The sequence below is a fragment of the Anolis sagrei genome, chromosome 5 (genome assembly GCF_037176765.1).
Source record: "Anolis sagrei isolate rAnoSag1 chromosome 5, rAnoSag1.mat, whole genome shotgun sequence".
Classification (NCBI taxonomy): Eukaryota; Metazoa; Chordata; class Lepidosauria; order Squamata; family Dactyloidae; genus Anolis; species Anolis sagrei.
In genome coordinates this window covers 132,967,601-132,982,145 of record NC_090025.1, presented here as the reverse complement: position 1 = coordinate 132,982,145, position 14,545 = coordinate 132,967,601, and the positions used below count along the sequence as shown (strand labels likewise).

General features: G+C 39.4%; 1 protein-coding gene across 1 annotated transcript in view; it reads right to left on the bottom strand.

Annotated features, from left to right (window-relative positions):
• Positions 1 to 14,145, bottom strand: part of PPP1R3A (protein phosphatase 1 regulatory subunit 3A) — a 43,667-nt gene extending 29,522 nt beyond the window's left edge. The window contains exon 1 of the mRNA XM_060777664.2: positions 13,302 to 14,145. Coding sequence (XP_060633647.2) covers positions 13,302 to 14,116 — 815 coding nt within the window. The 5' untranslated portion in view covers positions 14,117 to 14,145. The remainder of the gene's footprint in view (positions 1 to 13,301) is intronic.
• Positions 14,146 to 14,545: the final 400 nt, after the last annotated feature.

The following is a 14,545-nucleotide window of genomic DNA, read 5'->3' as shown; positions in this document are numbered from 1 at the left end:
TAGATTGATCAGTGGTCTGACACAAATGAGATTTCATTGTTAATTCACAGACAACTTACTGTGCACTGAGCACCAATTTCTTAGCCATTGCAGTATAAATAAGAAATAACTGTATGGTGCAATGAATATAGCATTGGATGGAAGAATCTCTGACACAATGAGACTGTGAAAGCCCAGAGTCAGCCAATGTGCCTGACATTTTAGAAAGGAATGTGGTTGCAAACTATTTTTATGCCCCAGTCAGAAACAGTCCATGTAAATCCTTCAGCTAGGACGGTGCATTATTAATTTTTTGATTTTCCTTACTGTTGTTATGGCTGTGCACCAATTAATTTGCAGTCACAGCCCAAGGTTGTAGAAATACACTACCAAGCTATAAATTGTGGAATCTGACTTTCAAAGATGGTGAGTGGTGACTTAATTGCAATCTTCTGAAGTTCACATTTCATTAGAAATAGCAGTATTCTAGACATCGTGCCTTCTTTTTTTGGGGGGGGGGGCTGATTGCAGAAAGGCTTCAAGTTAACTGCAGCATTTGTTTAATTCTAAAAAAATATTCACACTGAATGAAATCACTGGTCCTTTATATATTGGATAGATAAAAAACAACCAACACAACAATGATAGTAAACAAATTCTAGATAAACAGACTGAAGGGGAAAGGATGATCTGTTAGCTTGTAGCTGATTCTAAAAGACTAATATTAAAATATTTAGATCAATGCTATTACTTAATACAACATGCTTACTATATATCATGATACACAGTATGATTGGTCAGTTGTTAAGTTTATTTTATGTTGCTTTACTAGCTGTTAAATTCTTCCCAATACTGCATTTATTCTATTTTTCTTATCATTTTAAAACTCACATTATAACCCCCCCCCCCCCCATTTATTTTGTCAGAATCAACAGAATGTTTGGTATACAGTGCAATTCTTCTTCTTCACTATGTGAATCCCTATGGGAATTTTCTAAAATAAAGATTGCGTCATCTCAAAAGTTCACATCATTTTCTTTATTTAGTTCATGAATCCCAGCATAGGCTCTGAGATTCTAAATGTGCAGTGAAATAGCATAATACACTGGCTGGATGTGCACATCTGTTCATATTTGGGGCACTGCTGAGGTAAGAAAAAAGAGGCATTGGACCTTTCCCCCACATGTTGATCCAAATGCAAAGTTTCGTTTAAACATCTAGGTCATTGAGCAAGACCTGCTTTCAGCTACTGGGTATAGGCAACACATTAGACACACCAATTTGCTATGGAGGAAGGATTCATTTCCTGCTAAAATGTGTACTCTGCAAAATTCCCATTACCCAAAGCAAACTTTGACCTTGTTTCATAGCCTGAGAATGGAATGAAGAAGCAATGCATTAAGCTGATTGATCCAGTTTGCCTAGTTGGACACACATGAAGTAAAAAAAAAAATGCTCTCCATCTTGAGTTGAACAAGCTTAGTTTTTGTTCCTGTCTGTTTCCCCCATATCTTATTATTTTATTTAATATCACCAGATATTTTTTAATGTATGCACCCACAGCTCCAAAATCCAAGTTCAACAGCACCTGGACTGGAAGGCAATCTTCCTTCCCAAACCAATTCAATTCTGATGAGTGTAACTGTTTGAATGACACATATTGACATCTGACAAAACAAATAACAGCACAGGATGAATATGTAAACATAGGTACTTTGTGGTGGGCTTGGAAAGCATCATTGTCATATTTGAGAACATCTTCCCTTATATTTTGTTTAATGGAAACTTTCAGAAAATTATGACTATAGATTGATTTTTACAAATACTATTTAAGTATTTGTTTAAAACAGTGGGAATTGTTTTAAATTTTGCAAGGACTTAAAATTTTGTATATAAAACCATACAATTTTAATTAAAAGTAGTTAAATGCAGCATAGAACTTTTTTTAAAAAAATATATCTGAAATGAGAATTTTAAAAATGATATAAAAACCCATGGCTGAACAAAGTAATTTTCACAATCCACCAAAAGCTCAATTTAGGCTGGCATTTTGTTAGTGACTAACACTGCTCTAAGTAAGTCCAAATTACACCTGAGCAAATCTTGTCATTGGGAGACCAGAATTCTATAATGATCTTCATAATGATCCAGTTCCATTCACCCACTCAGTTTTTTGTTTCTATGGCTATTTGCTGGCAGGTGAAGAGCAGAGGAGTGGTAGAGAAGTATCTAGCTATGTTCCTATAGCTCAGTGGTTCTCAGCTTGTGGGTCCCCAGATGTTTCTGGTAAACTGGCTGGGATTTCTGGAAGTTGTAGACTTGGGGACCCACAGATTGACAACTACTGTGCTGGACATGCAGCACTGACATTTTACCTCCAAAGGACCCTCATGGAATTCCAAAGAATATCTTATCATTATGTGCCCTTCTATATAAGTGCAGATAGAAGTTACTCCCTTGCTATCTTTCCCTTTCACCAGCCAGCCAACAGTCATGTTGAGGGGGCTGCATTGGCTAAAAGGGAAGAAGAAGGGAATTGTTTTGTATTTCTGTCCATACAGAATTTTTATGATGTGTTTCCTCATTCAGAATCTCTGCCAGAGATGAAGCAGATCTAGTCTACCCAGAGAGAGCATCCTGGCCACAGCAAAGGGAGCAATGCCAAGTCTAGAGACACCCCAAAACTGTGAATGTGATCATCCAGAGCCAGGGCAACTTCATCCAAAACAGGTCGTATTCCAAACTTCCCTTCTGCTGATCTACACAACTTCATCTTGAATTTGAATGTGTGCCTTATATTCCATCCCTCACTGTATCCACACAACAATTCAGGACTTTCTTGACATCCATTGAAAAACAAAAAGAGTTCTGAGTCTTATCAGCATACTATAAGATCCATCCCCCACCCCCCACCCCCTCCCCGCTCTGGCACACTCTCACAACAGTTCAAGATAGATGTTTATAAAGCAGAGATCACATCCCTCAGAAATCCATAAGGAAATTAAATGGACAAGCAATAATTCTCTACGATGACATTCTAGACAAATTCAGCCAGGTTAGACTGGAATCATACTAGAATAGGATTTTAAGTCTTATGGTGGCCAAATGCTGTGGAAAGATACCATGGCTATTAAGTCTAAGAGAACCAAGAGAGAGTTATTTGTCTTGTCCTTTTGCAATGAAGTCCAAGGCTTTTTCTATCCCAATTCCAGCTCTGAAGCTAGACTGGAAAAGATGCAAGTACTTTTCATAGAAGGAAGGTTGAAAAGTTGTTATCTCAGACAGTGGAATTCAACAGCGACAGTTTCTCCAGCTGCGATCTTATTTCAAAGAAGATGAAATCTAACCCTCTTTCATAGAAGATTTTACAACCTCTACAGCCAACAAGCAAATAGTTGATCTCACGCCTCCAAGCAACTTGTTGATTTTAATTAGATTGAACAATATGAAATCCCTTAATCAAAAACTTATTGTCAACATGGAGTTGAAGACCCTGAGGATGTAAACAGTTTTATCAGCAAGGTGAGTAGCTAATACCTGACCATGACTCACCAATACTTATTACTATTCCAAGTATGAAATAATGAATAACAATAAATAAATAATGAACGCTCCCCAACCTCATGGCAGAAAGATACATACTGGGCAGCTGCAAACTTGGCATAAATAAACAGCTAAGTCCAGTCCTATTGATTTGTGTACAGTTGTGCCGGTCTGACAAAGCTTTTGCCTGTTAAAGCCAGTGATTCCCTCCCAGCTGTAGCCCAATTACACACCACCGAATGCCAACTGACTCAGCCTTTCAGGTGGCCTCAGCAGCCCACGCTAGGGCCTTTCCCCCTGCACATTGAAATGTGCTTTTGAGGTCCCCTCTTTCTGTTTATTTCAGTGTCTGATCATTGTTCTGCTGTGGAAAGGAAAGTGAAGGAGAGCCCTTTGTAATGCAAATGAGCGTTCTGGCCAAATGCACATTTTGCATTCACAGTTACAAAGCTGATTGAAGCTCTAAGCCTAGAAGGGATTTAGGGGGTGGAGGACAGGGAGTGCCATGCGTCATGTTCTTGTCCATTGCTTCTGTCACTGCTCTCTATGAACTACAGCCAAGTTCAGAAGAAAACCTTTCCTTTTCCGGTTGCTTGCAGGAAATTTCAAGTTACAGCTCTGCCCTTCTCTTGATTGTTAAACAAACCATCTACAGACCCACTAAGAAAATCCAACAAATGCTATGTTCAGCAAAGGACAAGAGGGATCCTCTCATTTCTGCAGGAATCTACCACATACCATGCAGCTGTGGACAAGTCTATATAAGGACCACCAAATGCAGCATTGCCCAAACATGAATTAAGGAACACAAAAGGTACTGCAGACTACTTCAACCAGAGAAGTCATCCATAGCAGAGCACCTGATGAACCAACCAGGACATAGCATATTATTTGAGAACACAAAAATGCTGGACCACTCTAACAATTACCATTTCAGGCTACACAGAGAAGCCATTGAAATCCACAAGCATGTGGATAATTTTAACAGAAAGGAAGAAACCATGAAAATGAACAAAATCTGGCTACCAGTATTAAAAAGCTCTAAAATTATAACAGTAAATTAAAAACAAAACTCAAACACAGGGGAACTCTAGAGAAGAAACGATCAGGAACAGCTAATCACCTCTCAACGAAGAATTCCCCCAGGCAGTAACAGGGTACACCTAAAAGCTGTCAGGCCATCAAATGCTAATCAAGGTGGCCAATTGAAACATTCACACCTAGCTCCAACAGACAAGAATTCTTTCTCCCACTCTGGACTTTCCACTGACATATAAACCCAATTTTCCTAGTTTCCAACAGACCTCACAACCTCTGATGATGCCTGTCGTAGATGCAGCTGAAACGTCAGGAGAGAATGCTTCTGGAACATGGCCATACAGCCCAAAAAACCTACAACAATCCCACTGTATTGTGCTGTGTAGCAGCTCTGTACTCTTAGGTTCCTTCTATTTCATAAAGACTACTTCTGATATTAGTGTCTTCAGAATTTCGGGTGTCTGAATTTATCTGATATTGGGTTTGAATGCTAAACTTCCATCTCAATGCTATGTGTGTTTACACAGAAAGTAGCCTTACTTAATTAGAGCTTAGGGGTACAATGCCGGTCCTATGCTCACTTCTTTGGAATAACTCCCATGCATCTTAAATTCAATTGAGATGACCATTCATACATAAACTTGGGTTGAACAGGGATGGTCTCATTCAGTTCAGTAGATCTGACTATTTTACCATTGATGTTGAAGAATGCTGGCTTTACCCAAGTTTAAGCAGCAGAATATGGGAGAAAGTGGGGGAAAGGTGCAATAAGCACATGAGATGCCTGGCCATTCCAGGAGATGGGAAAAGATGGGAGAAAACGGGGTAAGATGGTTCCTTCCACTTTCCCCTGCTTTCCCTCACTTCTCCCCCTGCCTGTCTGATGGGGTTCTTAGACATAGTAAAGTCTATAGCATGTCATCTATGACTAGACTAGGTACAGTCTGAGGAAGGACTCTCTCTGAAGATGCCAGTCACAGATCCATTGAAAATGCTGCTAGAACAATGCCACACAGTCCTAGAAACTGCACAACACCCCAAAGAACTGTCTGCTAACCTCTCCAACCCCCCCCCCCCTTCATGTCATTTATTTCTTAAGCTCCTGGGATGTTGCAAAACTGTTTTCAAAAATGTTCAGTATAGGCAGAAGCTGATGCTGGTTGGCCAGTAGTGGAGATCATTTCTGAAGAAAGAGAAAAGGCAACTTGGATAAGTCAGCGGAGCCATCTTAACCCCTTTGGAAATGGCTGGAAAGGATGTATGGACCTCTTCAATAGTGACCCTGAGGGCAGCACTACATCTTCTTCAGAGGCCCCGAGCAGACCTGGAGAAACTCTGTAGATATAGATATACTAGCAACAATAGTCCTGATGCCAGCAAGAGTCTATAGCTGGCAATTCAGGAGAACAGTAGAGGTCAGAGGTCAGAGAGTTGTTCTACACAATTTCGTATAAAAACTAGGAACAAAATGGCAGCAAGAAAACAGCAAGAGATCTGAGGAGCATGGAACTGAGAATGAAAGCAAGCCATGAGGTGCTGGAATGGATATAATTTAGATAACCAATGAATTAGACAAATCCTCCATATTCACCTCTTGCATAAGTTTGTTCCTGTGCTGGAAGTCATAAAGGGGTGGAGGGTGTGTTTTTTTTATAAAGAAAATAAAGCAATTCAGAAACCAATGTGGTGCCCAAATCATTATGCTGTGTCTGTCTGCATTCTCAAGACTAAGCAAAACAAAACAAAGATCCTGTGAAACTCTTAGCAGTAGCTGTGGGTCCAGTGGGAAATCCACATTATATTAAGGAAGATCTAACTACCTCGGGGGTGATATTTGCTCAGTTGTCAGCCTGTGCACAAAAAAACCAGCCTTCCAGTAGCAAGGAACAGCTGTTCAGCTGGTAAAGACCAAGCACATCATCACTTCCTAATAATAGCAAAAGGCTTTAGCCAAATCTACCGGCTGATTGCAGTGTGCTCTTTCAATTAGGGTGTGTAGCAACAATATGTAAAGAAATGTAACTTTTTGACCCATGTTTTGTCCTTCGATTTTTAAAAAAGTTATGAATCAATTGGGAGCATCAACTGAAAGTGAAAAACATAGTAAACTGTACATTCTTAAATGGAGAAAAGATTAGCAGCTATCAGATTGGTCTATGAATGGATGGCCAAGGTGTGGTCAAAGGGTTGCTAAGAACAAAGAAACACAAGTTTTGCTTCCAGAAAATGAACTTGCAGACCTAAATCCAGTTTGTAGTGTCAACTAGAGTAGATCCATTAAGTCAGTGGTGCACAATCTGTGGCCCTCTGGCTTTTTAGCTTGCCCAATGGTCTGGAATTCTGGGAGGTAAAGTCCAAAACACCTGGAGAGTCACAAGTTGTGCACCACTACATTAAGTCAAGGGGGATGCAATCAATGCAAGCATATGTAAATTCCACTGATTAAATTGACTTAATCTCTTTGTGAAAACAGTTGGATGACCACCTCTGCACTTACAAATGATCACATCAAAAGAATTAAATATATTCACCTATTTTGAATAATGTGTCTAAGTTTTCATTCCTTGGCAAGATCAAATAGGTCATACTACCAGTGAGAGTGACACCATTGCATTTTACCTGCCCTGGAAACATCCTACGGAATCCCCAGGTTTCTAGTTTTGTACAACAACGGTTATTTTTATTTATTAAAATAAGCATACAACATAAATATTTGTTGCATACAGTAATAATATTAGGACTTCTATTACATTTTCAAGCAGCTGAGGGTTCATTAACATTTTAAACATATTATCAACATTTAAGCACTCTCAGGCATTTGTTTGAATAAGAAAGCTAAAAGAATCTGAGATTCTAAGTTAGTATCCGTTTCCTCTTTGCCTGCAGCCTGGTAGGATCCTCTGTAGATATTTCTATAACTAGCTTAACTTTATTTCATTGCTGAGTTGTTGATTCACTGGCTGCCATTCTTTAACACAATCCTCTAGTTTCTCTCCTCTTGAGAGTTATTCTATCCATTATTAGCAAATCAATGAAGCCCCCCCCCCCCCCCATTTTTCTATATCAGGTAACTCTGGGCTTTTACAATATTTGGCGTATAATAATCGTGCTGCCACTGTCATATAAAATGAATTTTTACCCATTTTCTTTTCTTAATTCTTCATGTGGCATATCCAAAAGATACATTTGTGGTGTCATTACAAAGTTCATATTTAGTATCTTTTCAAGATATAGGTGGATCTGTTTCCAATAATTGCTTATTTTACCACATGTCCACCACATGTGGTAAAATGTGCCTTTTTCATTTCTGCATTTCCCTCTGTTATGCACTAGATAATATACACACACATGCAAATATCTTAAATATAAGCAGACTAGCTGTACCCTGCCATGCGTTGCTGTGGCCTATAGTAAGAATTTTCGAAGTAGAGGTAGATATCTGGACTATTATGAAAGAGAGGTACCTACCTATTCCTTCCCCTCTTTTTCTTCCCCTTCCCCTTTCTCTCCTTTCTTCCTTCTCTACCTCTTTCTTTCATTCCTTATTTCACTCTTTGGTTCCATCCTTCCTCCTCTCTTTCCTTCCCTCCCTCCCCCTTTCTGTACTTCTTCCTTTGTCTCATGTCTTCCTTCACTGTTTTCTTGCTTCTTTCACTTTTTATTTCCTTTTCCCTTCCTTCCTTCTTTACCTCTTTCCTGCCTTTCCTTTCATGTCTACTTTATCTTCTTCCTTCCTTCCTTCGGTACCTTTTTCTTTCCTTCCTTCTCTCCTTCCTTCCCTCCTTCCCTCCCTACTTCTCTCCTGTCTGGTAGAGTCCCTTCTAACTCTATTCTAGGAGTTTATTTAATATAGTAACATATAGTAGTAACATATTATATAGTAATAGATATAACAGTAATATATATAATATAATATTTATGTATTATATAACAATATATATAATAGTAATATATATAGCATTGTAATTATATATATGTATATATGCATATACATAGAGATGGATAGACAGACAGAATATAGATATATACTACCAACCAGTGATCTTGTATCCATCCATATCTCTCTGTGTGTGTGTCTACACTGCCATAGAATCCAATCCTAAGTAGATAATCTGGATTTTACATGGCAGTGTGGAAGGGGTGACTTTAAGTGCATCTAAGCTGTAGATTTAATAAAGAAGGATGAAGCTGGTGAGGGGGGTGGGAGAGAAAAGGGAAGGAAAGGAAAGGAGGAAGGGAAGAGAGAAAGGGAGGAAGGAGTAATGGAGAAAAGGAAAGGGAGGGAGGAAGGAGGGAAGTGAGGGAAGGGAAAGAATTAAAGGAAGGAGAAGGAAGGGAAGTACAGAAAGGAAGGAAAGGGTGGAGGGAGGGAAGGGGGCATTGTTGTGGATGAGAGAATGAGGAGGAGGAGGAGGAGGAGGAGGAGGAGGAGGAGGAGGAGAAATTGTTCATCCGGAGAGCACTGTGAACCCAAACAAAGATGGATTGGGACCAAACTTGGGAGGAATCCTCAATATGCCCAAATGTGAATTCTGGTGGAAATTGGGGAAAATTTGGCCTTGGGAGCTGTTTGGATGTCCAGCTCACCTGGAACTGAACTGGGCTCACCCCTTCCTTCCTTCCTTCCTTCCTTCCTTCCTTCCTTCGTCCCCAGCACACTCTGCTCTATTAGGGGCGGGGCTTACGGGAGCCCCTTGATGGTGGCACCCAAGGGGAGAGCTGAAGACAGAGGAAGAAGGGAAGGAGGAATGATAGAAGGGAGGGAGGAAAGGAAAGAGGAAAGAGGGGAAGGATGAGGGAAAGAGGGAGGGAGGAGAGGAGGCAGGGAAGGCATGAAGGGAGAAAATGTGGGAAGAGAGAAGGAAGGGAGAGAAGGAGGAGGGAGAGAGCCAAGGCTGACTCCAGACCGTTGCCAGCACAGGCTCTGCCACATGGAGCTCTCCTGTGTGTGTGTGCGTGTGCACCCCACCCATCCCCCATCCCAGTACGCATACCCAGTGGTATCTTCTCCTTTTTTTAGGATTTGTAAGTTCTTTTTTTGTTTTTTATTATTGATGGTCACACCTTGTATGGTGAGAAGTTTTGTTGCCAAATTTGGTGGGTATTGGCCCAGTGGTTCTTTTGTTTTTAAGCCACTCATTATGACATGAGCATTTTTATATATATAGACTAGCGGTCCCCTGCCACGTGTTGCTGTGGCCCAGTCTGGTGATCTAATGAGAAATTGTTGGTTTCAAATATATGTAATGTCTTGATGCTTGTGGATAAACAATATTTCTTGCTGTTTCTTTGTCAGGGTTGATGTGGAGATTGTCTGGTTTGCCTACTCTGGAACATGCAACATATCATTGTTCTTCTTTAGGGGTCCCTTTCAAATCTTTGATACTGCATCTGTCATATACATATATATGTGTGTGTGAATGGCTAGATGGCCCTTTGTTAGGAGGGCTTTGATTATGTTTACTTGCCCTGGTGAAGAGAGTTGGACTGGATGGCCTTACGGCAGCATTTCTCAACCTGAAAAGTCAAGACCCGGGGGGGGGGAGGGGGGTCACTGAGTGGGGGGGGGGGAGGTGTCAGAAGGATCACCAAAGACCACTAGAAAATACAGTATTTTCTGTTGGTCATTGGGGTTCTGTATGGGATGTTTAGGTTCTTTGTATAGCTCTTTGATTGTAGGAGAGCTATACATCCTAGTAACTACAACTCCCAAATGTCAAGGTCTATTTCCCCCAAACTCCATCTGTGTTCACATTTGGGCATATTGAGTATTCCTGTCAAGTTTGGTCCACATCCATCATTGTTTGAGTCCACAGTATTCTCTGCATGGAGGTGAACTACAATTCCAAAATTCAAGGTCAATGCCCACCAAACCCTTTCAGTTTTTTCTGTTGGTCATGGGAGTTCTGTGTGCCAAGTTTGGTTCAATTCCATTGTTGGTGGAGTTCAGAATGCTCTTTGATTATAGGTGAACTATAAATCCCAGCAAACTACAACTCCCAAATGACAAAATCAAAATTTTTTAAGTGATGGTCACTCCTTGTGTTGTGAGACGTTTTGTTGCCAAATTTGGTGTTATTTCGTTCATTGGTTCTTTTGTTTTTAAGGAACTCATTACGCACAGAGCATTTATATATATATATAGATTTGCATGTGCGCATATAAAGTCCAGAGCATAATTGAAGGATTTTTTTAAAAAAAACCTTTCATCTGATCTCTCGCTTCATCGGTCATTAATTCAACTTCTGTTTAAGATTATAAAGTATGAAATAAAGAGTTTCAGAGAGTTACTTTCCATTTGTGCTTCCCTTGGGCTACCTGTGTGACCTCTTGACAGCCTGATCAGCTGATCAACTGTTTCAGGCTTTTAAAAAGTGCACATGTGCTGGAGTAGTCTACAAAGAAGGAGAGAAAGAAAGTGTGTGTTTTGCATGACTGCAGGGATAAACAGTGATGCATATATGCACATTTCCTCGTCGGAATAGGAATTTAAGTGCACCTTTTAAACACGTGTCTTTTGTCAGTCGCTACAAATCAGCATGGATTTATGAGTAGCATCATTTACCGACCCCTTTTTTAACTCAGTAGCTTCCATATTTTAGGACCTGTGCAGAAGGGCCCAGAGGAGGGGAAAGCAGATGGCCTGTCTCAACAGGTACCCACATCATAGAATAGATTTATAGGTTTTTCCACCAAAATGGAAATCATAAAAACTGGAGGCTGATGAAAGAAAAGCAAATATTACTGGATACATTTGGGAGAAATTTTGAAAAGATGCATAAGGTTTTTCATTATTTTTCCAAGCTTCATCTGCCCTAGTTGTTTCATTTCACATGTGCAAATTGTTATTTTTAGATGCAAAATTTGCTGCAGCATGTTGAACTGCTCTTTTTTTTTTGGCGTAGAAACCTACTGCTGTTCATTCCACATTATTTCTGACACACCTGGAATGAAACCAGGGCACCTCCCCCAACCAACATGAGATGCACCCATTAATCTGGAGACAGTAATCTGGGTTAAGACATGACATAATGAGACACTAGGTTTAAGAAATCCATGACATTACTTACATTATTCAAACAGCTGTAGAAATTTGGTTTGTGTTGTTCTTGATGCCACCAACAATTAGTATTTAGAGTACTTTCATAACCTGAGGTGGCAAACAGTTATAATAATCTGTAAATGAATACAATACTGTCTATAGGTGAATGAAATGGGAAGATAATGATATCCATGGCAAAAGAACTTACTAGTAGGTCACAATAAGTAGTTGGGGGATTGGTCCAACATTTCTCCCATTCCAAATAGCCCCTCACGCCTGCTCCTCAGCAAATCTATCATGAGCATAAACTACAATAACTGATGAGTATCCTAGACATTGTTTGAAAACACAGGATTCTGTGTTCTGTAGCCAGAGGTAACCATTGAGCCTCTATAAAACTGCCCACACCCAAAATTTTACGGGCCTTCTGAAATATTTGTTGATTTAGTCATAAACATTCATCTCTATATGACAACCTTGCCCGATTGTAGACAAATGTCTATAACAAAGTAAAATTGCATCTATCTCGGACTAAATTTTAAATATGTTTCACATGTTAAACTGTAATTAGCTCACTATGTTGGTATTCAATAGTTTCAAGTGCAGAAGGAATGCCATCTCACAAATATTGGCTTCATCCTACTCTATGCAAGAGACTGTAATTCTGTTTGTTTGTCACAGTCCTCCCCATGCATGTGAGAATTGTGACTGCCATTCAACAAGAGGTGGTCACACTCTTCCGTCAGACAGTCTTCCTTCGACATGAGAGGGTTAGTGGATAGGGGTGCAGGTATCATACGTCCATCTTTTCTGTGCTTACCTTTTACTCAGAGTGTTGAAAGTGGTGTGCTATGTTTTTATCTAACTTTTTATCTATTACGTTTTCATTGTATTTCAAATTATTTTAAATCATGTGGTTTTTAACAGAATTGTTGTTTTAATTTTATGAGAAATGTAGAATAAGATTTTAGTGAAACTTCTATTTGAAATGATTGTAAACATTTCTGGACGCCATACCAGGAGAAAAACAGGGTTTAAATTGAATAAATGAAAGACTACTAATGCTCCCAGTGTGCTGACTCACCTGTGTATATTTGCCTATACAAGCAGTCCCCAAGTTGCAAACAAGATAGGTCCTGTAGGTTTGTTCATATATATCCCTGTGGTGTTTGTTTTGCTGTCTGTGTCCCTGTTCAGAAGATTTCACCTCATTGTTTACATTGGATTTTGAAAAAAATGACTTGTTGTAGAAATAAGGATTGTTGATAAAACTTCAGTGGAGACACATTTTTCCCATGATAACTCTTTCAGAATATACTGAAGGAGAGATTTCTCTCACTTCCTTTTGTGTCACCCCTGTTCTTAACCACAAATAATTTGTAACTCAGATGTTTGTAACTTGAGAAGTGCCTGTATTTCTTTCATGCCACTTTGAAACTTTTTAGCTTGCCAATATTTTTCCTAGACTAAGCCAATTAATTTAGAAATCTGTGAATAATACATTGTAATTATTTATATTTTCTTTGAACTAATAGGGAAACAGAAAAGCAGAAAATGGGTAAAGGGGGGATTAATCATGGAAAAGTAATTATGAGAATCTCCTTCTTTGGGGGGATGAGAAACATCCTTTTGGAAACTATAACAAAAAGAATTTTTGCAAAGGGAAAAGGGGTAAGCAAAGGGTTAGATGCAGGCTCACCTGTTTGGTATTGTCTTTAAGCAGCCTTTGATATATTTATCTGTAACTTCTTCCTGGAGTGGATAATTCTCCAGTGGTGATGGAGGAGTTGGTGCTGATGTGCTTTCCTTTTTGTGGCAGGTCAAAATATAATTCTTGTTGTCATTATTTGACCAAAATATTCCTGCTGATGTCTCATAACGTATACAGAATTCAATCTTTGCACCATCTCTCTGATATGGAGGAACCAATGAAATCTTGAACAAGAACTGGTCAGTTTCACCATCACAAGAATTAGGCACATAGTCTCCTAAGATGTCATAATAAGTCAGCCAATTATCCAGAGACATTCGAACGTAGACCAGCTTTTCAAAGGATACATTCAGAACACGAATCGTGCCCTTCATACATGTTATCCCTGGTAGAAACTCTACAGACTCTAGCCATACTTTCTGTGCTCGCACTTTTTGCAAAAGTTCATCTTGTGTGGTAGGTGGAGTAAACAGTGGAGTTAAATAGAATTCCTCCACCGGCACATCTTCATCTTCTAAGTCATCATCTGGTGCTGAAATTGGAACTTCCCAGGTATCAAACTCCTTAACAGATACGAGGTCAAAACCAAATGCATCAGCAAATGAAACTTTTCTTGCAATGATAGCGGGGGCTTCTGCCTCCATTTCTTCAGAAGAATCTGAATTCCGCCTGCGGGGACTTGGGGAGAAGCGGTGTTGATGTGTAGATTTAACATCTTCATCTTCTGAGGGAGAATCATTTAAAGAAGGAACTTCTAATAAGTTCTCCTTACTAACATGACCAGGTTCTTCAAAAGACTCCATTGGGTTCTCTGATATAAATCGAAAGAGACCCGTCCAAGTAGTTGCAGCTGATATTTGAGACTGTGTGATTTGAAACAAGGATTAATATTACATTTGACATTGCAAAAGAGACTCTGTTCTATTAATAGGAGCAATGGCTTGTTAGCTATGTTAGTCTGTTCTTCCACAGCCTTCTTCAGTCTGATCGCATTGCTGTGAAAACGTGAAGATAATATCTACATTCAACATGTAGGTAACTTGAAAACCAGAACCTTTGTTCATGAAATCATGAAATGTTAGTTATATTCATAATATAAGCTCCCTTATGTCGAGCAAACAAGACGTATCAATGCAGAAACATAGTTTCCCATACTGGGATATTTATCATATCTTGCTAATTATTTTTCTGTTGATTGTGATTTTGTCAAAATGAAAACTGTGCAATTTGAC